The sequence below is a fragment of the Astyanax mexicanus genome, chromosome 18 (genome assembly GCF_023375975.1).
Source record: "Astyanax mexicanus isolate ESR-SI-001 chromosome 18, AstMex3_surface, whole genome shotgun sequence".
NCBI lineage: Eukaryota > Metazoa > Chordata > Actinopteri > Characiformes > Acestrorhamphidae > Astyanax > Astyanax mexicanus.
This window is the reverse complement of record NC_064425.1, coordinates 3,286,782-3,313,606: the sequence shown is the minus strand read 5'-3', so window position 1 is coordinate 3,313,606 and position 26,825 is coordinate 3,286,782. Positions and strand designations below refer to the sequence as shown.

The window sequence follows — 26,825 nt, the reverse complement described above, 5'->3', positions numbered from 1 at the left end:
TGTAGTAATACAGGCTACAGGCGTCTTTGTTTTATATCGTTTGTGTACTGTGTACTGTTTTGTGTATGTGTTCATTTAGGTAAGAAGCTTTGTCTTTTTAATCACCACTGAATAAATTATGTAGCAATAAAATAATTAGCCTATAGGTATTTTTTGTCTTGATTTTCAAATAAAAATATATTACAAAACTAATATACTAATATACACTGTATATATATACATATATACACAGACAGTTGTGATTTCAATTTGTCATTAAAAAGTTATTGCTGTACAAGATTTTCAGCCTTATTTCACGTATAAGGCCAAACACCTTATGCAACTGTTTGAACTATAGCTTGAAGATAGATTGTTATTTGAAATGTTTATTGGTTAAAATTGTTCATTTATCAAGAATACTGGAAATTATTAAATTACACAATTACATATAAACTAATAATTATTAAAAGATCCCACCCCTAAAAAGACACAGTGCAATTTTTTTGCTATTTAGTAAGATTTCTGTATGCTTATTGTATCATTTTAACTATGGTTGTAAATGTTGTGTTTATTTTAACCCTCTATAGTGTGATTTTCATATTTGTTGAGGTAAAAAAAAAAACAGCTACAATAATAATAATAACAATACAAAATATATTAAAAATATAATAATAATAATAATAATAATACAATTGTTTCCTGAAAAAAACATCATGTCGTAGAGGGTTAATAGTAATATTTGTTCCCCATTACTTCTAGGCATATTCTTATATTTTTCTATAAATTAATAAATGTTTTAACGCTTTAACCGTGCTCTATGGTGTACTCTATCCTTTAAAAATCAGCCGCCATAATAATAATAATAATAATAATAATAATAATAATAATAATAATAATAATAATAATAATAATAATAATAATAATAATAATAATAATAACTTTGTTTCCTGAAATAAACATCATGCCTTAGAAGGTTAATAAATATATAAATATTGGATTTTCTATAAATTAATAAATGTTTTAACGCTTTAACCGTGCTGTATGCTGTGCTCTTATTTTGGCGGGTGTTTCTCTGCAGAGCTCTTCAGTAGCTGCGCAGTGGAGGCGGAAACAGACAGGACGCTGAAATGGCCGGAGCTGAGGGAGAAGATTCTCTGTACCCTATCGCGGTTTTAATCGACGAATTGAGGAATGAAGACGTTCAGGTAAGCCGTGAATTCGTGTTCAGCTTCTTCTGAGTATATTTACGCGGTTAAACCGGGGAGCTGTGAGGCTGGAGGTGGTGTAATGTGGCGGAGAGCTGTGAGAGGCTAATGCTAGCTCAGCGCGGAGGGCGGGCGGCGGCCTGAGCTCCGGCTGGCCTCGGGCTGCAGCTACGCTAACGCTAACTAACTAGCAGCAGTAGCTAGGTAACCTAGCTAAGCTAAATATAACAGCTTATAGAGCTGTACACCAGCTACCGCTCTGTTTAATAGCGCTACAGAGTTTATCACTGCGGTATTTAGTTTATAAAGAAGTGAGGATGTGTAGTCTGTGATCACCGTGTTTTTAGTTTATAGAGATTATATGATCAGTGACTGCGCATCCTGCTATGCTAATGCTAACAGAGCTTTCCGTCAGAGGTGTGATGGGTTAACGGCCGGGACAGTGGACAGTCAGGTTTATTGATTAGTTTAAATAAACCAGCTGGATTTGTTATATAGCCAGATGTGTTATTGATTCTGGGAAAATACATTAACTAGCTATAGTTTAATAGGTAAAGATGAGCTCCGTCTGCATCCGCTCTCCCTGTTTACCCAAACAGGGTACATCATGAATGGATGAGTAGATGGTGGTTGGATGGGTAAATAAATGGGTGGGTAGATGGATGAATCAATAAATAACGGATAAATGGACAAATAGATGAATTAATATATTCCTCCATAGATTAATGCATAGCTAGGTGGATGGATGGGTGGATAGATTGATGGGTAGATGGATGGATCTATAATTAATAGTTGAATCGATTCATCATTAATGGATAGATGGACAGGCAGATGGATGGATAGATCCACCCATAGATAGAAGCTACAAAAAAATATTTAAATCAATGAATAAAGTATTGTGGTGTGTGTTGGTCCATACTAATGTCATGGCCAATGTTGCTTTATCCTTTCTGGCATACAATAAATACATCAGCAAATATCAGTGTAAAATAATCAACCAAATTGGCTGATTTAATGGTTCTTAAAATGAGAGCAAGTTAATTTGAATATAATTTACTAATGAGCACGGCTCCTGTTCAAACACATGTTTTACCTCACCTGCTCAGATCTACACACCTGTGCATGTCTCCCCACTGTCATGTCTCTTTCTTAACAAAAGTTCCCATAGCAAGTACGGCTGCAACTAATGATTATTTTGGTAGTTGACAAATATGTAGATTATTTCTTTTTAATTAGTTAATGACTATTTCTGCCATGCCAGTCACCTGTGTACAGGTAATGTTCCTAGTAAAATAATAGATACAGCTGTGTAGGATTGTCCTACAGGAGTGTAGGATTTAAATGCTTGATTGTCAGCTAACCATTTGAACTTGATGAAAAATGGTCAGTTGTTATTACTAGAAGCAGTACCAAGAGATAGGGATGTAACTCAGGTTCATTGGCGCTGGACTCAACAACCAGTAACTCAAGAAAACACCATACATACATCTCTCCTCATCATAGTGAGGATGCTAATTTCTCTTGCTGTAACGTGTCACATGTGCATGTACAAACATCAAGGTAGAAAATATGGTTTAGAGGCTTTAAATGTTTCTAATTTTAATATTTCCTTGGTTTAAATAAACCAATTTTCTTCATTTTATATATACCAGTTTGAGTAAAGGGTCTCGTTAAACTTGAGGACATTTATTTAGCTGTTAATATTTCTTCTAAATGTTCTATATTTTATGTGTCCCAGCTAAATGTTCATATGTTTATTTTTTTCCATTTTCAGTTGCGTCTGAACAGCATCAAAAAGCTGTCAACTATCGCCCTGGCCCTGGGTGTGGAGAGGACCCGCACTGAGCTTCTGCCGTTCCTCACTGGTATGACATCTTTATGGAATTATCCCTCTAGATGTGTTTATATATATATATATATATATATATATATATATATATATATATATATATATATATATATATATATATATATATATATATATATATATATCTATATCTCTCATTCTCAGAACGCAAGCCTTTGAACATATAAATATGAGTAATATGTCCTTTTTCTGGTCATGCAGACACTATTTATGATGAGGACGAGGTGCTTCTTGCCCTGGCTGAGCAGCTGGGTAACTTCACCATGCTGGTTGGAGGGCCGGAGTATGTCCACTGCCTCTTGGTAAGTAACAGAGTTGCCAGTTTAAGAGTCAGAAATGACGTATATACCCATGATGCACATTATTGTCTCTAATTTAATTTTCACTTTTTAGTTTCTGTTTTACATTTTTACTGTTAAAAACACACACACACACACACACACATTCCTATCCCGTTACGGCTGTAATAGCTGTAAAGGCAATAAGGATGTCACTTTGGGTTTGTTTGTTTGCAGTTGCTAAAATACCTTCAGTAACAAACAAAATTGAGGTTATTATTGAAGTATAGATCTATATACCTGTATTTTTTGCACTAATAAGGCACCCTAGAGAGTGTTTTGAGCAACACTAGTAAACTAGCCAACTTCTAATTTAGCAGGTCTCACTGCTGTGGGGTTGGGGAGGGGTATCGAACTAAGTTAAGTAAAGCTAAGCCAAGTAAACCAAACTAAAAAACTAAAAAACCTTGGCTGGATGTAGATCTACAGAGATTTATCTCCGTTATTCCCACATTTATCCAGCACTAAGGCTAGAGCATTATCATTAGTGGCTAACTGCTAACCTTGAGTGTTCTGTTAAGCCAGGGCAATATTAGCTAGTAGTTTGTCCCACATAGCTTATTTTAACACCGTAAACACGCAGGCTACAGTCTGATATACTAGCCTCTGAACAAAGAAAGAGAGAGTGCAGTTAGTGGCTAATGCTAATGCTGCTACAGCAGTGCTAGCCAGGGTTAGCAGCAGGCTACAGGTAAAAAATGACTCCCTTCTGACTGTCCGAAGAGCTAGCGCTTAGTCTGGTTAGTGAGTAATGCTACTCTAGCCCCGATACTGGAGAACTAAACTGAAACTCCTGTATAACTCTGTACTGAAGCTGAGTGGCTTTACTGCTCCTTAATACCTGACCTGAAGGCTTTTCAGCAGAATTAAAGGATTTTAAGTGCGCCTTACAGTGCAAAAAATAGGATACCTATAGCTTGTGCCCACATGCTCACTTTGTCAGTAAAAGACTCTTCTGTAAGTGGTCATTTGGTTTTGTGTGCATCACTTAACTATTAACTTCGATTAATCCACACCAGCAGGATTTCATATATTTTATTTCAATAAGTTTTATAAGAGTATAAAGTAAAAGACTTGAAATAATTTATTTATGTCTTCAATTGCTCCACCAGCCACCACTGGAGAGCCTCGCCACCGTGGAGGAGACAGTAGTGCGAGACAAGGCTGTGGAGTCTCTGAGGAAAATTTCGCAGGAGCATTCTCCTGTGGATCTGGAGGTGCACTTCGAGCCTCTGGTGAAGCGCCTGGCCAGCGGTGACTGGTTTACCTCCCGTACTTCTGCCTGTGGCCTGTTCAGCGTGTGCTATCCACGAGTTTCCAGCACCGTCAAGGCTGAGATCCGCCAGTACGTACCACTCAAACTCCCTACTTGCTTCAGTTTTAGTACACTGTAATAGGTGTGACTTTATTTATCTTAGAATTTAGCATTTTTATTGTGCTTCTGTGAATTTATGGATTGAGCCAGTACCAACAGTAAAATGCCTGATATTAAATGACTGGTATTTGGGAAGAAGGGGAAGAGTCTGATTGATTCCTGGAACAAATTTAGCCGAAAATATAGACGAGGATGTTCAGCTCAGATTTAAAACAAATTGGTTCAGTATCAGGTTTTGGCCAGTGCTCAATATTTCAGTGTCCATAACAGTATCAGAAAACATGGTGGTATGCCCTTTATTAGAATTACTGCAGTCTCTTCTGTTTTACAGTTTTAGCTCTGTACATCTCATATCTCACACTAATCTGCATAATACAAAAACAGGAGAATCTCTTGGTACAAAACAAGAGATTAACGGAGAGTATGGAAAATTGAGTCTTAAACTTGGGATAAACACCCTTGTACACTTCTTGTTATGGAATTACTTTGGATGTTAAAGGTTTTTATTTTTTTGCTGAGATTTTAAAAGTATTTGAATAATTGTATTTTGATACAAGCAAAATATCAGGGTTCCCGTGGTTAAATTAAACATTAAGATTTAAATTACATTTTTTTAATTTAAAATAATTTAAATAAAAAAAAACCTTTAGCAACAGTATGTTTAATGTTGGTAAGAAAGCACAGTGGCCTGCTGTAAACATCTAATGCAGAGAGAGAACAGAGATTAGCGGGGGGCTAGCTAACACTAGCGTCGAGCTAACTAACGTTAGCAGCGAGTTAGCTAACTGGAATGTCATAAGTCTTGACCAAGACTAATAAATAGCTACAAATTGTGTGCTTTATTTTACAACTGCGATTCTCAAACATTTCACTTTGTGCAGTTTTTTTTATGGGGTAAAAAAACAAAACCTGTAAGCTTTACAATTTTTTTTTGTGCATTTTTATGTTGTTTTTGTTTTTAAAGATATGGCCAAATAAGATAATGATAAATGGACACTAGGGTTGCAACGGTATGAGATTTTCACGGTATGATAACCGTCTCGGAAAATACCACGGTATCACGGTTATCACGGTATCACAGTTTGTTACATATATTATTAAACTGACCCTTAAAGAAATTACAACAAAGTTTTTTTGTTCAATTAACTATTTATTGTAGAAACTACACCATCAGGTGAAGGAAACCATGTTTTCCCACTACTCTTAAGGGCATTAAGAGCGTATATATATATAAAAAAGTTGGTATATAACCAGATACTGCAGAAAGAGGGGATTTATTTCTGACATGATCCTCACAATAGAGATTTCTATTTTAAGGCTTTCACACCTTAAAACCTTCAACATATGAAAAACAGGCACGTCAGAATTAGAAAATTAACGCATGTAAATGAATGGCGTCTTTCACATCCAGTCCGGCCAGGACCTTTACACGGACACGTGAATCCATCGTAGCACGCACTTCACGCCTGTACCTGCGTGCCCAAATTTCGGATAACTCAGCGCTTTTGCGGGCGCTTACCGCATGGGTTGTGCACGACTACAAAAGTTTTATTTATGTTCAGATTAAAATTATAAACTGAACACATACTTTGCGCTGCACAGCGGGGTGGTGTTCTCGGAGATGGGAGAACAGGTTTGATGTATTTCCTCCTTTAGCTGTGACTACGGCCACATTGATTACAAGCTTGTTGATTACAAGATTACAAGTCTGTTTTCAGGCTGTTTGAATGAGCGAAATATGATCAGAATTATGTTAATTAACACTAACATAGAAGCATAGAACTATTATTTAATAAAAATGATTTTTAAGAACAGCTAAACACAGTGCGGAGAAGTTCACGTGCGAGAGAGAGAGACACAGAGAGAGAGAGAGATTTGCGTGTTCTGATGTGAGCTACTCACAGGTAAAGGTTCTCTTTTATCTCCTCGTGCTCATTTTAGTCCAATTCATAATTCTGCAGTTTCTCAGTGTTTTCTGTCGTATTTTGCGGCTAGCGCGAGCGCTTACAACTAACACCGCGGACCGCGAGGTGCAGCCGCGCTGCCGCTGTTATGCCGAATCCGACTCCCTGCTCAATCCGACTCCCGCTTCGCGGACAGAATCGGCACAACACCTCCCGCTGTAGAACTGCGGGAGTGAAAACAGCGCTTATAAATAAGTTAGTTAAGTTTCACTTTCAGTTTTCGTTATTTGGTTCGTTTTCATTAACAATAATAATTGGTTACTTAGCATTAACATTGTGATTATCACACCAGAGCTTTATTTAAAAATAAAATATATAATTAAAAAACAGATGCCTACATCTCAGACTATTTTCTGGAGCCCAACCCGACCCGGCCCGAGGAATGTGGTGGGAAATCTCGGCCCGAACGGACCCGATTTCGGGTCGGTCCTCGGGTCAGGTCTGGTTCGGGCAGAGAATCTAGGCTCTAGTCTGATGCACTTTCTGCCGTTCTCACCGCTGTGTGCTGAGTAGCTGAAGCGGAGCAGAGTTGCGCATGCGCGGGTGACTTTCTCCGCTGGCTTGCGTTTTACCGGTAATAAGCAAACACACACGGTATGATAACCGTGCATTTTAATACCATGGTATACCGTGAAACCGGTTACCGCTGCAACCCTAATGGACACTGATAGTTATTTATAACAGCTGGGAAAAAGTCAAGTTTGGATTTTCAATACAATATATTATTTTCTAACAAAGAAATGATGACTTCATTTTTGGGTCTTAACTTATATTTTTTAAATTAAATTAAATTTGACTTTTTTTTAAATCAACCGTGCAAAATACAGTAATATAGATAAAAAATATTTAGCAATTGTTTGCACAGCTTTTATTGCATGGCTTAGTTGTAACAACTCTTACGAGTTATTTTACCCATTGTTTATTTAATATGTCTGGTGAGTTTCTGATGTATGATGTTCTCTGCAGGCATTTCCGCACCCTGTGCTCTGATGATACCCCGATGGTGCGCCGTGCTGCTGCTTCTAAACTGGGCGAGTTTGCTAAAGTGCTGGAGCTGGATTATGTCAAAAGTGACATCATTCCTCTTTTCACTGCACTGGCGTCCGATGAGCAGGTACGTAAGCGTGTTTGGGCTACTGTAAGCACTTCCATAAATAATGCCGGGAGGTGAAGTTCTGTTTTAACGTAGTGTTCTTTACAATCCATCAGGACTCTGTGAGGCTTCTGGCAGTAGAAGCCTGTGTCAGCATCGCCACTCTGCTGCCTCAGGAGGACCTGGAGACTCTAGTGATGCCCACCCTGCGCCAGGCAGCCGAGGACAAGTCCTGGAGGGTGCGCTACATGGTGGCAGACAAGTTCTCTGAGGTAGATCTTCCAAACTGCTTTCAAGTAACTTAAACGTAGTGCTGGGCGGTTTAGCCAAAAATGCATATCACAGTGTTTTTCAAGATTCTGACGGTTTTACTGTATATCACGGTATTTGTATTAATATTTTATTATATATATATATATATATATATATATATATATATTTGGGCATGACTGGGCTTTAATATAAAAACACTAAGGTTTTAAAAGTAAGGCTTTGAGTAGTATACGGTTTACAAAATATATACACAATATATGAAGAAGTCAGACTTTATTATCAGGAAAATTGTTAAAGAATGTAAACTATAGACCTTAAAAATAGATATGCTAACAACTTTAATACTTTAAACAATTTATCTCCCTTGACAAAATTCAATATATTAAATAAACCTAAAATACTGTTTAAAACAGTGTTTAAGTATTAAAGGATATTTCTCAAAAGTTACAAGATACAAGTTTAATATCAATTTACTATATGTTATTCCTGAAGCCATTAGAGGCATTACAGTATTTTTAATCAGCTACAACTCCCTTCTTTCTTCAGTTAACAAATACAGTAAAATCATCCTTCAAGCTACAATATTAATATATTTAAAAGCGCTGTAGTTACTGCTTTGTTTTACTGGGATAAAAACACTCACACAGTAGAAACAGCAGCAGGAGCTGTTCAGATTTCTCTGCAGGATGGAGCTAGAGCAGCTTTGGCTCTCTTTTCTGACGGCTCTGTTCCGCACAGCGCTCCGCAGTGTCCTCTAGTGGCGTGGCGGTATGAGAGAAACGCATACCGGATCAAGTTCACCCTGCGGTAAACCGAATGAATCGATAGACTGCCCAGCACTAGTTGGCACTAGTACAAAATGTCAGAATTAATATTCAGCATGGAGTAATTTTTTATTTGTTGTTTGTTTTTTATAAAGTTGCAAAAGGCAGTCGGCCCGGAGATCACCAAGAACGATCTGGTCCCAGCGTTTCAGAATCTGCTGAAAGACTGCGAGGCAGAGGTTCGGGCTGCAGCTGCCAATAAGGTCAAAGGTGAGTGAGAGAAACTGTTTTGCTTTATTGAAGTACTTTAAACTGAGTAAAGACGTAAAGTAATAGAGTTTGATGTACATATTCCTCTTTAATGAGCTTTCTCCTCTACCTTACAACCAGAGTTCTGTGAAAATTTGCCAGAAGACAGCAGGGAGAACATCATCATGACTCATGTGCTGCCTTGTGTTAAGGTAATGTGTTTTTTTTTTTTTTTGTTATTTCAGTGCATCTACGTGAGTTCAGCATAAAATGTTGAGAGATGCCCAAGGGATGGATTTTGTTATTGTGATGTTTTAAGAGCATGATGTGGATAACAGGGTTTAAAAAACATAATTTCGATTGCAGTATGTGCGTTGAAATAGACTCTATTTGGTTTGTACTCTTAGTGTTTCTCAATTGAGCAGGTGTGAAAACTCTTGAACGGTTCACGTAGTGAAAATAGTAGTGAAATTATGATCTGGTCTCGATTTAAGCTAAACTTCTAGTAAGGTGCAGTTTAATCTGATATATTAGCCAGATAATGCTAATTACCACAGCTATTAACAAACGCTGTCTCTGCTGCTGCTCCATGCTGTTTACACACTGAGTGTGGTCTGTGCTGCATTCACTGCTCGCAGCCGTGTGACTTTGATTGATTACTACATGTGCATCTGCCCTGGAACACTGAATGTTCTCGTTAAATATACTTATATATATATACTTTCTTGTTCATGTGCCAGACAGCTCTGTCCAATCAGAAGAGACAATGTGCTCGCATGGTTTATTGGTTTATGGTTTATTCCTTTTGGTTTGTTTAGGTTTATGTCTGTGTGAAACCAAACCAAACAGAGGGAAGAAATGAGCTACAGGTGTGAAAACACCCTAAGTGTAATTGGTACAATACAAAGTACAGTACTGTTTGAGTACAAATGTTGATGTTCACTACTGTGGCTCTCTGATTGGTCAACCTTATTTTAACCCATCTAATCAATGCAGAAAATAGAAGTGGCTCCAATTGGAAAAAAATACTTAGTATCATTATTTTTTAGAGTGTGTAAAGCACCATTAATATATGTTTTTTAACAGTAAATACTTGTATAGTTCATAGTAAATAGGCTTTTTTTTAACTTGACATGTTAAAACAGTATCAGAAATTGGCTGTGAAAAATGTGCTTCAGATCAGACAACACATTTTGGACATGTATTGGTCCATAGCATCTTTACTTCTTTGCTTTGTTCATTTTGGCTTAATCTTGCCTTGTGCAGAATATAGAATATTGTAGCCTCAAGCTAATTGCTGCTATTTGTTAGCTTATTTCCTGCTAAAGTTGACTGTGACCAGTTACATTTTCCCAGAGTTCATGCTGGGTAGCTGTTTTTGTTTTCCGGCAGTGGCTCCAAGATGTTTTTCTATATTTACTGTGATCCGAGTGCGTAGACGGTCAATGACACTGTCTGAGGTCAGTCACCCTTGAAGGTTGAGTCAGAGAAGTGTCTAGGCTCCCTGGAGCTCGTGAGCAGCAGGGGTCACTGTTGTAATTGAGTTGAATGGTTTGTTTCCACCTTAAATTCACATCACCAGGGCAAACGTCCTAAAGCTGGATGAACCTTTAGGTTGGTGTGTTGCTTTTGTCTGTTAAACAGTTAAATAATTCAGCAGACATTGTGGTGAACTGCTGGTGTTCTTGGGGTCAGACCTGTGTTCTAGTGCAGTTTCAGTTTCTATGACGGTTGTTGCGTTCACCAGGTCATTCATTCTCAAACAGGCTTTTAATTGATGTCACTAATGCAGATACCAATTAATCCACTGGGACTTAGTGCTGTGGTTGCTTCCCTGTAGAACAGAACATTTTAAGTGCTTTTAGGGAAGCATAACTGGAGATATAATACAATGCCTAATATCTCTTGATTTTAAAGCTTTGTCAAGTTTGCAATATTGCAGCAGTCTTGTTTTAGAACCAAAGCTGAACGTTTTATAAATATCAGTTTTGAGCTCTTGAAGTGATTATCAGGTGCATCAATATGTACTGAAGATAGTCCGTGTAGGTCTGAATAAGTTGGCTTGTATTTAGATGTGTTTTCTTCAGATTTTAATTGAAACACATCGAATTCATTTAAAATGAGGCCGGTCACGATATTTTTTATTTTTTTGCAAACGATATGTTATCCCAGAAATTATTGCGATAAATGATATTGTTTGCATTTTAAGACTGTTATAATAACAATATCATAACAAAAAAAAAAAATTATTTATTTATTTATTTTTGGGTCCGCACCATGACGTGCAACCCCCAGTCTGCCCCAGCTGGCCCACCTTGGACTGGCATAAAGACTCATTTTGTAAGTTCACACACAATGGACGATATTTCGATAATTAAAATGATTGAGGTCATGTCCATTTATTGAATGATAAGTCGATAATGTAATTATTTTGACAGGCCTATTTGAAATAGGACTTAATTCATCTGATCAGAGGAATAGCTTGGTTTTTTGTGCTGGATTTTGCATTAATACCAGGGATTATGTTAATCTAGTGCATTGTCTGTAGAGATGAAGTTTCTCACTTCATCCATCCAGCCTCTAGAGCTGCTCATGTGCAGCTTGGCAGACCCACATCCATGTGATGAATACATTGTAATGCGCACTATCAATGAACGTCTATTTTCATACTTAAAGCGTACTGGATTATAAGGTGCATTTTAAAAAGACACGTTAAGTAAAATCTGATAAAATTCTTGTATTTTTTTTTTATTATCTCAGTTAGGGATGTGCCTTATCATATCATATTGTATTTATGCAATAACATTTCATTTTTTTTAGTTGCAGTAGTGTATTCTTGAAATATATATATATATATATATATATATATATATATATATATATATATATATATATATATATATATATATATATATATATATATATATATATATATATATATATATTTTTTTTTTTTTTTTTTATTTAATGTTTTGTTATATGGCCAAGAGTATTGTTATTGCGAAAATACTGTATCATTTTAGGGCCATATCGCCCACCTGTATACAGTAGGGTACTGTGTCTGTTGCACAACATGCCATGCTGAAATATTTACATTGTGCAGCCCTATACATAACTCAACAGTCTGACCACCAAGCCACAACTGCCATATACCACTACATTTACAAACCACACACACACACACTCATCAGTAACACTGTAAAACAGCCACTTAAATGGTTTGTCTAGTTAATTGGTCATCTGTTCAAACAGCAGTGTACCTACCAGCTAGCAGTAGGAAATGGTTAATGTTACTGCTTGGAAAAGTATTTTGCTGCTTGTAAAACTTGTAACTTGTAAAATTAATAGTTTGGGCCACATTTAAGTTAATGCAGGAATGGCATAGCTAAACCAGCAAAAGCATTTATTTGCAGATAATGAGAAGTGGCTGAAATAATAAAAAAGATGCTTTTGAGCTTTCAGACCTCAAATAATGCAAAGAAAACAAGTTCATATTCATAAAGATTTAAGAGTTCAGAAATCAATATTTGAAGAAATAACCCTGGTTTTTAATCAGTTTGTTTTCATGCATCTTGGCATCATGTTCTCCTCCACCAGTCTTACACACTGCTTTTGGATAACTTTATGCAGCTTTACTCCTGGTGCAAAAATTCAAGCAATTCAGTTTGGTTTGATGGCTTGCGATCATCCATCTTCCTCTTGATTATATTCCAGAGTAGGGGTGGGCAATATGGCTCTAAAATAATATCATGATATTTCAGGGTATTTTTGCGATAACGATATACTTGGCGATATAGGAAAACAGAAAAATAATTAATTAATTTCAGGAATATAGTATAATAGTATAACGGCATAATCATAATGTGGCAAAATAAATAATATAGCATAAAATAATATAATGCAGCAAAAAATATTGCAGAATATTTAGTGCATGCATATAAACTGCAAACTAAAACAATTATACAATAAATACACCTAAAGCTTCACAGTAAATAATAGACTACTTTTAAGACAGGACATCTCTATCACGATATGCGTTTTTAATATCACGATATTTGTGCGTCACGATATATTGTATATGATATAATATCGCCCACCCCTATTCCAGAGTTTTTTTTGTTGCAATCAAGGGAAATCATCATTAAGTGGTATCTTATTTATTTACAGAGCTGTATATAAGCCTGTAGCTTTATACTTGAATGTGTTCTATTTAAATAAATTAAGGTAAATTGATTATTGCTGTGCTACAGAGCAGCACCTTGATCAATAATGGATTAAATGCTTGTTTTATGCCTGAATACACATTGAAACTGGAAGCACACAAGCTCTGTTTCTGCTGGAGCTATGGAATGCATTTTGGGTCAGAGCTAGCCCAAGGGCTCTGGTGCCTGATGTTTGATATCCATTAACCCGCTTATGTAAGGATGATTCATTCCTGCTGTAAGCGCTTCTAAGCTTACCTTGTCAACAAACCTGATCAGCAATCGAATATAGCCCCTGAGCTGCTTGGTGAAACATGAGAAGGTGGCTGTGCTGGTTTCTCTGTGTGTAGTGTTAATGGGAGCATGTATGTGAGTCTGGGTATATAATAAATGACCGTTTTTCTTATTTCTTCTTTTTGCTTATTCTCAGCCTCGTCCTCGAATCTTTTCCAGGAAACCACATGAAGATGACTTCTAGTGAAAAGCTGTCGAGTGCTCGCTCTCCTCTTTTAGCTCGAAATGGAGGCACTCGTCTTTGATTAGAAACACTTGAAGATGAAAAGGCTGATTTTTCTGATTTTTCTTTTTTCCCCCCTCTTCTCCCTCCCCTCCTCCCCCTGCTCTTCTAACAGGAGTTGGTGTCGGACACGAATCAGCATGTGAAGTCTGCCCTGGCCTCTGTCATCATGGGCCTCTCCACCATCCTGGGCAAGGATAACACTGTGGAGCATCTGCTCCCCCTCTTCCTGGCCCAGCTGAAGGACGAGGTAAAACACCTGGCCCTGTGCCCAGTCTCGTTCTCTCTCTCTCGTTCTCTCTCTCATTTTCTCTCTTATTCTCACTCTTTCTCTCCTCGTTCTCTCACTGTCTCTTTTCTTCTTTTTTTTTTGTCTGCCTGTCTGCCTCTATCTCTCTCTTTGTCTCTGTCTGTCTCTCTTTGTCTCTTACACCTTTATTGTCATACTGTCTCTCTCTTACGTATTCTCACAGTCTCACTGTCTCTTTTTAATCTGTCTTTCATTCTCTCTTTCACTCTCACTCTGTCTGTGTCTTACTCACTTATTGTCATACTGTCTCGCTCGCTCGCTCTGTCTCTCTCGCTCGCTCGCTCTGTCTCTCTGTGTCTCTGTCTCTCTCTTTGTCTCTGTCTGTCTCTCTTTGTCTCTTACACCTTTATTGTCATACTGTCTCTCTCTTACGTATTCTCACACTCACTGTCTCTTTTAATCTGTGTTTCATTCTCTCTTTCACTCTCTCTGTCTCTGTCTTACTCACTTATTGTCATACTGTCTCTCTCGCTCGCTCTGTCTCTCTCTGTGTCTGTCTCTCTTATTCACTGTCTCTCTGTCTGTTTCTCTCTTTGTCTCTTACATACTTATTGTCATACTGTCTCTCTGTCTCTGTCTCTCTCTCTCTCTCTTACGTATTCTCACACTCTCACTGTCACTTTTAATCTGTCTCTTTCACTCTTTCATTCTTATTCTTTCACTCTCTCACTCTTTGTCTGTCTTACACACTTGTCATTCTGTCTCTCTCTGTCTCACGTATTCTCATACTCTGTCTCTCTCTCTTTGTCTCTGGATGTCTGTCACACTTCTGTTCACACATCTTATACTCTCTCTGTCTCTCTGCTTGCAGTTTTTCACGCCTTATTTCTGTTGGTTTGTTCCTCTTTCTTTTACCTTCTAGTTCTGTTTCTGTCTGTCTTTCACTCTTTGTTCTTGCTCTCAGTCTCACTCTGTCTCTAATACTCATCTTTCTGTGTCTTGCTCTCAGTTTTGCCATGTCTATACTACTTACTCTTTCTCTTTTGTGTCTGTCAAAATTGCTAACGCTATATTTTGATTGGGCATGTACTGAAAAAAAATTAATGTGGGTAATAAGTTTTCCCAGGTTTTCTTTAATTTAGCCACTTTTTCACAATTTTGTAAGTCAAGTAGGCTAAATAGCTTAGTGTTGTTCAATATAAATTATTTAACCTTTTCATAAGTTTAGACTGTTTTTGTCATGCTTTATTTCGCCGTTTGTGGTGAAATAGTTTTAGAACTGTTTGGAGTCACCTTGTTCTCAAGCCTGTGGGAGGGTCTGGTAATTATCCTTCCTGGAGCTGTTGATTGATGCACCTTTTAACCAGCTTCCAGTCCATTAAGAGACTGTTAGGAGGGAAAGAAGGTGCTTTTGGTCATTTTTACACTTTAGTGAAAGTGCAAAGTGGATGTAGATAGTGCTCAAACACAATTTATTGTCTATTAGACATGTTTTACAGATTTGAACCCTTTCCCCTCCACCATTATATTTTTCTACTGTTTGACCTTCAGCCCTGCCTCGAACTCCACTGCCTGTCAAAATAATGATATTCAGATGAGGCCGTTTCCAAAAGCCTGCCTCCTGTGTTTGTGTTGTGCTCTGTTTTATAGGTGTCCTTTTGAATGTCAAACATGCACTTTGAAAATGTTTAGACCTGGAATCTGGCGAATTCTGCCCGGCAGTATTTCCATTGGCCCCTTTCTCGTGCGATCCTGTGTTTGGCTAAAGAGCGTGATGTTTGGGTTCGAGTCAGTCACACACAATAGCACAGGACAGCACATTTGGTAGGAAGTCATCAAATATCTGGCAACATACATGTAGAATATCTGGAGTACAGTCTTCAAGGAGCCTTATAAGGAGATATCAGGGCCTCTCTTGCTTTGTTTAAAGGCTGCACGTAAATTATCACACTTGCCAGAAAAGTAGGATGTTTTATAGGTCTTAAACATCGGATTAAACAAGTAATGTGTCTTTTTAGTCCTGCTGCCCCGTCTGCTAATGTTTAGATTGAAAATGCTTGATCTTAATTCTTATGTTTAATCTAGTTTTCAGAGTGTTTTAAAGGCAGCTACATTAGAGCTACAGTAGTTGCTTTATTTATTTATTTATTTATTTATTTATTTATTTTTGGTTCTTAACCGGTTAACATGCCAGCATTTATGTTGATTTTCTGCCTGATATTACACAGCTAAATCTCGAAGATTTCTGTTCAAGCATTGCATAAAAAGGGTGCATGTTTAAAAAATAAACAGTACTACAAATTCAAATGGCAAGTGTAATAGAAATAAAAAAAAGCTTAAAAAATCATAAAATTGACACTTTCCTAAACTTAATTTTAAAATCAATATTTTTCTGAATACAAATCAAACAGTTCATGTGCTTCAATCCTTTAGTTTGATTATGTTTGTCTAATTTTTACATCTATTTTCAAACCTGCAGAATTTGGGTTGATTCCTGTTACTGATTATTAGCCAATTATGTGGAAAAAAGAAGTTTTCAAAATGTGAAAAACCTGTTTTACTGCAGGGAAAAGGGGTTTTGTATCAACCATACCTGTAGCCTTTAAAAGGAACAAAGCATTTTAAGGTGTTAAAATAGTAAAAAAGTTAAAATTTGTCCTCAGACAACTGGGAGAAAAAGGGTACATATAGATGAGTCTTATTTTTGTGTGTTTTTTTTCCTGCAGTGTCCTGAGGTGCGCCTGAACATCATCTCTAATCTGGACTGTGTGAATGAGGTGATTGGCATCCGTCAGCTCTCTCAGTCCCTGCTGCCTGCCATAGTGGAACTGGCAGAGGATGCCAAATGGAGGGTACGCCTGGCCATTATCGAGTACATGCCGCTGCTGGCGGGCCAGCTGGTGAGTTTAGCACCTGTTTTTTTGTGTACTGTGAGCTAAAAGTATAAAATGGTAGCTAGTAGTAGCCTTGTTTAACTAACCTGTCTTACCATGAGTCTATGCTCAGTTTAGGAGCATAAACTGGAGCCATATGAGCATTTGTGTCTGTAAGTACAACATTATTCAAAATTAAGTCCACATTTTACACAAAAGTCAAACATTGATTTTAAACAAGCATATGTTGGCTGTTTACTAAAGCCAGAAAGGCAAATTTAGCTGCACTAGATTAAAGGCAAATCCAGGAAAATATGGATTCTGAAGTAGGGGTGTGCCGTATCGTATCATACACATTAATCTTTCTAACATTTTGAAATATCGTTCACTAATTATCACATCAGGGTTCTACTTTTTTTTGCTGTTTTTAGGAAAAGAAAAATTCACACTGTTCTCATTTCCCGTTATATATCTACTAGAAACAGATTATATCTGTTCAGTATCATTTATTTTACTGTAATCATGGATATATGGAGATATTTGCAGTGCATTATTATTATTGTTAGTATCATGACATTCTGGATCATTGACTTCTGTTACAAATCTGATAAAATTATTATATTTTTTAATATCTCAGTTAGTGTGCCATATCATATTGTATGCAATAATAAAATTAAAATTTCACTTTGTTGCATTTGTTTGTAGTGTATTTTCAAAATAATTTTTTAACTCTATTTTCATATCGCCAAGAGTATAGTTATTGTGAAAATACCATGAAATATAGTGATGTTATTGTAGGGCCATATCGCCCACCCCTATTCTGAGGGAAGCCCAGATATCCATATAATGTACAACAGATCATAAAGGGCCAATAAGATGATGTTACCAAGACCTGAGAAAGCCCTGTCTTCAGAAAGGGGGGAGAGAGTGCAGAAATGATTGTCCATTCTTTAATTCCTCTTTGTTGGGGAGCTGAAATTAGCTTTTTTTTATTATATTTTTCCGCTCCTCCTTAAATTCTGCAGCCAGCCCCTGCCATTTGTTGCACCATTTAAGGTGGAACTGGAAAGTTGGCTAGTAAGCTAGCTACTGAGACAACTACTAGCAATCTTTTTTTAAATTTTTTAATGCTTGTTATGAAGAATTTGGCCATAAAACATTAAAACTACACATTAAACTATAGTAATATAGAGCTAATCCTTACTTTTTAACAATTTAAATACTGAAATTTGTGGGTTTCTTTGCTTTCTTTTACTGTGATCTTACCAGTGAATCTCATACCCCTCGGTTTGAAGTGTGCATCTGAAAAATCTTCGTATGAAGGGCGAGCAAGCCCTGTCCCTTTCCCTAACCTACCCCTCCAGCCAAGGGGTGAAATGGGATTGGGCCTTAATTAAATCTCTTTCTTTCTCTCTTTCTCTAATGTCTTTTTTTCTTTTATAGGGAGTGGAGTTCTTTGATGAGAAGCTGAACTCTCTGTGCATGGCGTGGCTGGTAGACCATGGTAAGTGTGCCCACCTTTCACTCCGAGTGTGAAATAAGTGTGAGTGCAATAAGTCTGCTGACTCTTTGGATCATCCAGTTCTCACTCACTCACTCACACACACACACTCACTCTCGCACGCACAGTAGCATAGTTAGCGCATTGCAGCTGCTAGGATTACCAAAGGGAGCTGCTGTTTCTTCTGCCTTGCCCCGCCCTTTTCCACTGTTCTGCCAAAGAGTGGTTTGGGGGGAGAGGAGGACGTGCTTCACCGCAGCTCCCGCTCTTCTCTCTGCTAATGACGAGACTCCAGCTGATAAGAATCCAGCAGCACCCAGGAAATTCCTCAGAGTTTTGCCCCTTTCCTCAGGTTTTTTCGCCCTTTTTTAAACTCTCTCACCTTTCCTCATGCCCCCTCTCGCTGTTTACTTTCTTTTGCTTTTGGGTTCAACTTAGTTTAATCAGTTCTTTTTCTTTTTAGTGCGTATAAATCCCCTCCCCGTCTCCTAATTGCTTTCCTGGCTGCTGTGTGGTCTGCTCACAGGAAAAGCCGCTCGCTATCGCAGCCGCTGAGAATGTAGGTCAGCGCAGCGGCCTGCCCCGGCTCCTCTGCTTCGGCAGCTTTGATGATCCACCGTGTCTCCATCACTTCCATTTCACACACTCTGTCTCAGAGCGCTGGGTGCGCGCTTCTGCTTTTCATGCTCCTGGGCTGGATGAGGAAATGGGATTTGACTTTGGTGGATATGCTCTTCGTTCCTTGCGGTGCTCCCAGTGATTTCCACTTAAATTATTTCTCCTAAATTTGCATATGACTCACCAAATACTGAGAGATTAATACTTTTACTTCATGCTGTGTTTTTTTAAAGAGATTTTTTTAGGTCATGTCGATCCTCGTCTTGCTTTTATGCCCTAAAATCTGCATTTAGATGTGTCAAATGCTGTTTTGATTATCCAAATGGCTTTGATTACACCCTAAATCTGTACTGATCTAGTTTGGTTTGGAAGTTTTGGGCGCAGGCATACAGATGCACCCAAGCATGCAGTATGCCATCAGCTGCCAGAGTCCTGAGAGAGCACAGTTGGCCTTGCTCTCTCTGGGTGGGTACAGTACAGTAGATAACGCTCTTTTCTTTCCCCTCATCACTCCTAGGGTGATGTGGATCAGCACAAGGCTGCGTCTGTGAGCTGATGTATCAGAACTGAGTCGCTGCGCTTTCCTCCGAGCGTTAGCGCTGTGATGCTACTCGGCAATGCTGCATCAGCAGCAGTTCAAAAAGAGGCGGAGTCTGACTTCCCCTGTGTCAGAGGAGGCGTGTGCTAGTCTTCACCCTCCTGGTGTTGGAGTATCACTAGTGTCCTAATGGGTCATTGGCCTTGTAAACTGGGGATAAAAAATAGGTTAAGAATTAGAAATAAAAATAACCACACCAATATTGGAATTAAATCTATTGGTAGATGAATGTGTAAAGAAGGAGAAAAGTAATATTGTAAAATTTGTCAAATTATGCACTATTTTTACAGTCTGGCAAAGAAAAAATGTGCAGTCTTTTTACACTGCGGCTACCGTATCGGGGGAAAAAAGCTTTATTTTCTATGCTACTACACTAAAAGAAGTAAAGAGGTCAAAATTACATTAATCTTTTCTTTTAGCTGAATCAACTTTACCGCCATTTATCTTTTTATGGCTGTGCTTGCTGTTTAAAGACTGTGTGCAGACCAAGCAATTGGCCCACCTAATAAAAGCTACAATCGGTGCCACCCAATGTCCACTGTATGTCTGGGAGTACAAACACACCAGACAGTTCTTAGAGAGCAGTACTGAGCTTTGATTTTGACATTTCAAAATGTATAAAGCCTTTTCTTTGTCTGTCTTTTTATTAGGCTGATTGTTTATCAGTATTGTGAACATAATGGTGTCTTGCAGCTTTAATATGTTACTATTTATTTGAATATCTAATTTTTTCCATCCCTTACATTTTAGCTGTAGTGATCTAGCTGTTTTTTTTTTGTTTCTTTCTTTTCTTGATTGTTCAGTTTCTCAGTTGTGTTTGTATGATGGTGCAGTTAGTAAAGCCAAATATGAAATTGACTGTATTAAGAGTTTAAACTGTTTTGATTTGTTTGTAGTTGTTGTTGGTTGTTGTGCTGAATTATGACTTCCCACCACAATAAGAGTCCCCTAAAGCATGTTTCTGTTTGTTGAGAAGAGCAACTTATTGTTTTATTTATAAACAGAAGCAGTATGGGCACAACACTTACAGTGGCTGATTTACTGCATTTATCACGTGCATACTAGCAAAAATAAATCTGATCTAATCGTTCTGACCCAAAAAACTGAATTGTCACATGAAGGCATAGTTGAGTTAATTCAATTGCAATTTGATAATGTGAATTTAAAGATTAAAGCAGTATTTAATTATCAGTGTCTGTTTTAGCTTCATTGCTCCTTGGAGAGCAGTTTCAGGCTGGATCTAAATGTGTGCTCTTTGTCTCGTTCTCAGTTTACGCGATCCGGGAGGCTGCCACCTGTAACCTGATGAAGCTGGTGGAGAAGTTTGGAGCAGAATGGGCCCAGAACACCATTGTGCCAAAAGTGCTTGGCATGGCCAATGACCCCAACTACCTGCATAGGATGACCACTCTGTTCTGCATCAATGTGAGTTCTAGCAAGATGAACCGCTGATTGGTTTCCTTTAGCTTGCCAACTTCTATTTTCGGCCGTTTCAGTCAAAATTGTGGAAGTCTAAGCTCACTATAAATAAATTTAAGAGCTTTACTCACCCTAATAAATGGGTTTCAGGAGAGAAATATGTAGATTAAAGTCCAGTTTTTTTTTTTAAGAATTAAAGTTTTGTTTACTTTGGCGCCCCCAGCGGCTAGACCTGCGGAATTACAAGAGTTCCCTATTTTCAACCACCTCACATTCAGCCCAAAATACCCTATATTACCTGGAAAATATATACACTTAAGCTTTTATTTTAATAATAACAGCTCTTAACCTGATATTGGTGGTTGATGATGTGTGTATTTGCATACAATGCGTATATTTTTGAATCGCTGGGCTTATTTAATTGTGGAACCGCGTCTTTGCCTATTGGAGACATGGCTTAGCGTTTCTGCGCTGTGTTTCCCAGTGGAAAATAATGACATTGCATTTGTCCTGTGTGGGAATCCATACTCTGATTACATCAGGAAAACATGGCGACACCCTTGTTCACTTAGATTTAGGCTCCCTAAGTAGTGTACAAAGTAAAAAATCTAGAAAAAATAACAAAAATGCATTTTTTTTACGCACAGATATACAACATTGTTAGCGATACTAAAATAATGTTTTGCAGGAGGTAGGATACATGTTTTGAATTTCCTTAATGCATTTGGCAGACAAGGAAAGGAAACTGCGCAATAAGCGGAACTGGACGAAAATGGGGGGCGGCTGAAAATAGGGGTCCACACGTTACTATTTTAACATCTTTCTTGTTTTGTTTGTGTGCCTCAGGCCCTTTCTGAAGCCTGTGGGCAGGAGATCACCACCAAGCACATGCTGCCTGTTGTCCTAAAAATGTCCAACGATCAGGTGGCCAACGTGCGCTTCAATGTAGCCAAAAGCCTCCAGAAAATCGGACCGGTTATTGATAGCAAGTAAGTCAAAATCTGCTTATGCAATTCCTGAATGTTCAGCCTTATGATCATATATATATATATATATAATTTATTTTTTTATCTATTTAAGTGCCCTGCAGACAGAGGTGAAACCAGTCCTGGAGAAACTTGCCACTGACCAAGATATGGATGTCAAGTACTTCGCTCAGGAAGCTATAAGTGGTATGTGATTCACTCCTATCTTTGGGGGCACTAGACCTCTCTCAAAACAGTATTTTTCAGACTATAAGGTGCAATGAAAATCCTTTAATTTACTTAGGAATGAATTCTACCAGTCAGGTACTAAGGAGCAGTAAAGCCAAGGCGCTGAAGTACAGCGTTATTCAGGAGTTTCAGTGAAGTTTCTCCAGCACTAAGGCTGGAGCAGTGTTAGCATTAGCCGCTAACCGCACTAAGAGCCATTCAGAGGTGAGTATGTCGGACTGTAGTCTGTGTTTAACACTGTTTACAGTGTTAAAACAAGCTACCACCTGGGGCCGAGTGGTCCAGCGGTCTAAAGCGCTGCCACTATGAGCTCCTATGGTGATGTCTGCAGCACAGGGCGTCTGTGAGCTGATGTACCCGAGTCGAGTCGCTGTGTATTCCTCCAAGTGTGCTGTGATGCTGCTCGGCAATGCTGCATCAGCAGCAGCTCGAAAAGAAGCAGAGTCTGACTTCACATGTATCGGAGGAAGCATGTGTTAGTCTTCACCCTCCTGGTGTGTTCAGGCATCACTAGTGATAGGGGGAGTCCTAATGAGTGGGTTGGGTAATTGGCCGTGTAAATTGGGGAGAAAATGGGAAAAATTAGAAATAAAATTTTATATATATATATAAAAAAAAAAAAGCTACCACTGCTGCTAACCGCTTAATAATTCGCCTTAAATAATTTGGTGGGATACCTTATGTATGAAAATAGACCAGAAAATAGATGTTTATTAAACGTGTGCCTTGTAATCTGGTGTGCCTTATAGTCTGTAAAATACAATTGTTATTGATTTATTGTACAGTATATGGACATGACCTCAATTGTTTTAGCTGACCTCAATATTAGCCATTAGCCATTAACATTAGTGTTGTGTGTTTTTTTATTTATTTATTTTTTTATTCCTCTTTTCTTTTCTTTTCTGAACAATGAGAGCCAGTAACTGAATAACTGGCACTTTTCTAAACTTCCTCCAAATCTTTAGTTTCGTTATGTTTGTCTAGTTTTTACATAAATTTTTAAACCTGAAGAATTTTGGTTGATTCTTGTTACTTTAGAGAGAAAACAGGCAGCTTCTCCACGTGTCCTTTATAAGATTTTAAAGCCCTCAAAGTTTCCAGAATGTAAATAACTACCTTACTGCAGATAGTAAGGGTTTTGTATCATCTACACTTGTATTGTGTATACAGGTCAATGCATGTTAATGGGTTAAATGATGTAAATGTATTAAATGTATTACTAAACTTTTAAATTGTCAGTATATATCTGTAGTTTAAAAAGTAAACAAAAAAAATGACCAATATGTTTTGTTTCTTTGCTTCTCTCCCCAGTTCTCGCCCTGGCTTAAACATCATCATCTTCTTCTTCTGAGGAGGAGGAGGGGTTCCAGAGAACAACCATGACAAAGCAAGACTTGTTGCATTCTATTTATTGTTGGTTTTGAATGGTTATGTATTAACGTCTGTGTAGCTCCTATTTAGCTCCTGTCAAATGATATTCAATGATCAAAGGGTGCCCCTGTTCTCACGCTGTATGCTGTATATGTCTGCTTTAAACACAACACTGGAAGAAATGCATGCTATAAGTAGTGTGCACTGGGGCTGTGTGTTCTTGGTCCTGGTTTTTGAGTGTTTGTGCATCTCACCCTCTTTTATTAAACACACTAAGGAAACGCTTCTATTGGGAGATAAAGACATATTAAATGGTGCACTTTTCCACTGCATGGTACCTACAACTACTTTTTAGGTATCGGTGTAAAAATTTAATTTTGTTGTAGTAAAACATGATAAAAAGTTCTTACCTTTTAATGAATAGCACACCTCTGTTCTCCCACAGCGTTTCGAGATCCAGAAATGAACAGTGTGTCCAAACACCCTTCAGACTGGGCGACACGGGGCATAATTTACCCTGATAAATCACTTTTTACACCGTTATCCAGCTCAAAGTAGCTCCACACCTCCTTACTAGAATCTGGAGAGCTCTGACATTTAAAACGAGGCATTATTAACTTAAAATGTGCACAAGAATCTTATTAAAAATCTCAGTTTGCATCCTATAATGCTAGTTTCAGCTCTGTGCGCCGCCATCATTGTACTGATAATGACCTAGACATATATACATAGACTCTGCGTAGCCTGCCTCTTGTTAAAAGAAGTTTTAAACAGAACTAGCTGTAGCAGGTACCAAATTTGCCTAATGGAAAAGCAAACAAGCATCATAATCAAGAAGTGTGTGTATAGTAGGTTTCATACAGTGGAAAAGAAATCACTGTGAGATGTGCATTGCTGGGATACTCAAATACCAGGATGAAAGAAATGCAGTACACTGGACCTGATTCATTAAAGCATTTATTAAAAAGCAGGGATGCCCAATCTTATCTGCAATGTTCTAATTAAGCACCTACATATACAGATTCCACAAAATAAGCCACACTAGATCTTATTCAGATAAAATTGGACATTCCTGATTGTTTAGCACGTTTTTAAATAATTAAAACACACATTTTGGACTATGGGAAAATGCCTTAATGAGTTACACTGACTGGCCTTCTCATTCAGTCCCAGCTAACCCAAGTTTAGCACGTGCTGACTTAGACCTAAAGGAGAACTCTGGTGTAAAACTGACTTTTGGGTGTAGTAAAACATGATAAAGAGTACTAACTTTTGATAAAAGCACACCTCCGCTCTCCTCCCGCAGCTTTCCAAGATCCAGCAATTTTGTTCAGTTTGTCTAAACAGGATAGAATGTGTTTTAATGGGGCATATTTTGCACCTGCAGATAAATTGCTTTTTACACTGATATTCTTGGTCAAAGTAGCTCCACACTTCATTGGTAGAATCCAGAGAAGCCTGACATTTAAAACAAGACATTTAGAACTTCAGAAATGCATAAGAAGCTTATTAAAATCACTGTTTACAACCCATAGCGTTAGCTACATCTCCAGACACAGCCACCTTAAAGTAAAGTCATGATCAGTAGAGTGGCGAGCGCGTAATGTTGGCAGAATTACATGAAGACAAAGGGAAAAGAAGACATAGTTCTTGTGCACTTTTAAAGTTCCTAATGCCTCGTTTTTAAATGTCAAGGCTCTACGAATTCTACCAATAAAGTGTGGAGCTACTATGAACATGGATAACGATGTAAAAATTTATAACTATTTATCTGCAGGGGCAAAATGTGCCCCATTTAAAACCCATTCTATCCTGGATAGAACAAACTGCACAAAATTGCTGGATCTCGGAAAGCTGCAGGAGAGCGGAGGTGTGCTATTTATAAAAGGTAAGTACTCTTTACTATGCTTTACTACAATTAGTCAATAAGTCAATTTTACATGAGTTCTCCTCCTTTAATTGCTGCTTTAATGAATCAGGCTAGCATCCTCTGCGTTCATCCTGTTCTTTCTTTCCTTCTTCTTCTCTCTTCTTCTGTTTCAAGCCATTCCGGCCCAATCTTTCCTAGAGCCCAGAACATGTTTTCACGAACTGGAGCTCCTCGTTCTGCAGCTGATGGTGTGAAATGCCATTTTATTTGTTTTGGTCGGTCTTCAAGCTCTCCTCACTTTCTGCGTTTCAAGCTCCTACTGCCTACTCAACATGGGACCATTGCATTGTATCATTCTTTTACAGCAAATATTCTCTCCACCTAATTTTTTCACATTTTTATGTTTTTTTTTTTTTTTTTTTTTTTTTTTTTTGCAAGTCTAGTTTTCACATTCACTTCACTTCTCGGTTGTGTTTCGGTGCCCCTTTTACAGCCATCGCACTCTTTTATTCTTACTCTTAAGCAATTTTGTGCCAATGATGTCTCGAAATAATAGGTATAGGTAGGTTTTATGTTCATTTTTTTCTTTGTTTTGTATGTTTTTGTAGTTAGTTTTGATCCTTAGTCATACAGTAGAAATGTATGGATGTTTGTCCTGCATTTCTTTAAAGCCTGAACCGAGGAACACGTGCCTCAGCTTCTCTCTGGCTGCGGTTGTCGTAGGCCGGCCGTTGTGAGTGTTTTGGGTGTCTTAGAACTGGGTCATGTGAACTTAATCTGATCAGCACTCGTATACTTGTTTTTTTTTTTTTTTTTTAATATTAAATACAATCTTAAATTCAAGAAACAACCTCTGGAAGGCTGTCAAAGTGGTCTATCTATTGACCTGTCCAGCACTCAACACACCTCACAACCGGCCTACACAGCCAGAGAATCAGATCTAGAGTAAACCTTTTTCATGTTCAGTATCTCGAGGACCCATTTTTAAACTACTACCAAATGGGGCTTTACTGTACTTTTGAAACTTCAATAAAAACTAAGTCTTAAAGATCTCATTCTATCGTTTTTTCATTCTTTTTAAAATAGTTGTGGTCTCTAGTATGAATGAATGAATGCCATGTGAGCTGTTTTTTGTGGGCAAAAAAAAAAAAAAAAAATCTGGTGTTTCTGTTTAGCCCTGCTTTAGTTCACTGGATTAGTGGTCTCTGAAGGACAGGATTTCGGCTCTTGCTCATGAATATTCATACATGCAAACATTTTCGCCTCTGATTGGCTAACAGCACTG

The 26,825-nt window shown here is 37.9% G+C and overlaps 1 protein-coding gene across 1 annotated transcript; it reads left to right on the top strand.

Moving 5' to 3' along the window:
• Positions 1 to 1,058: 1,058 nt before the first annotated feature.
• On the top strand, positions 1,059 to 26,595 carry ppp2r1bb (protein phosphatase 2, regulatory subunit A, beta b). Its single transcript, XM_007229378.4, has 15 exons — positions 1,059 to 1,184; positions 2,959 to 3,049; positions 3,253 to 3,353; positions 4,502 to 4,734; positions 7,695 to 7,842; positions 7,938 to 8,093; positions 9,014 to 9,128; positions 9,249 to 9,319; positions 13,942 to 14,076; positions 16,803 to 16,976; positions 18,393 to 18,453; positions 20,937 to 21,091; positions 21,932 to 22,074; positions 22,166 to 22,257; positions 23,611 to 26,595. The coding sequence occupies exons 1-15, from the start codon at positions 1,107 to 1,109 to the stop codon at positions 23,625 to 23,627; spliced, it is 1,770 nt and encodes a 589-aa protein (XP_007229440.3). The 5' UTR covers positions 1,059 to 1,106; the 3' UTR covers positions 23,628 to 26,595.
• The last annotated feature ends 230 nt before the right edge of the window (positions 26,596 to 26,825 follow it).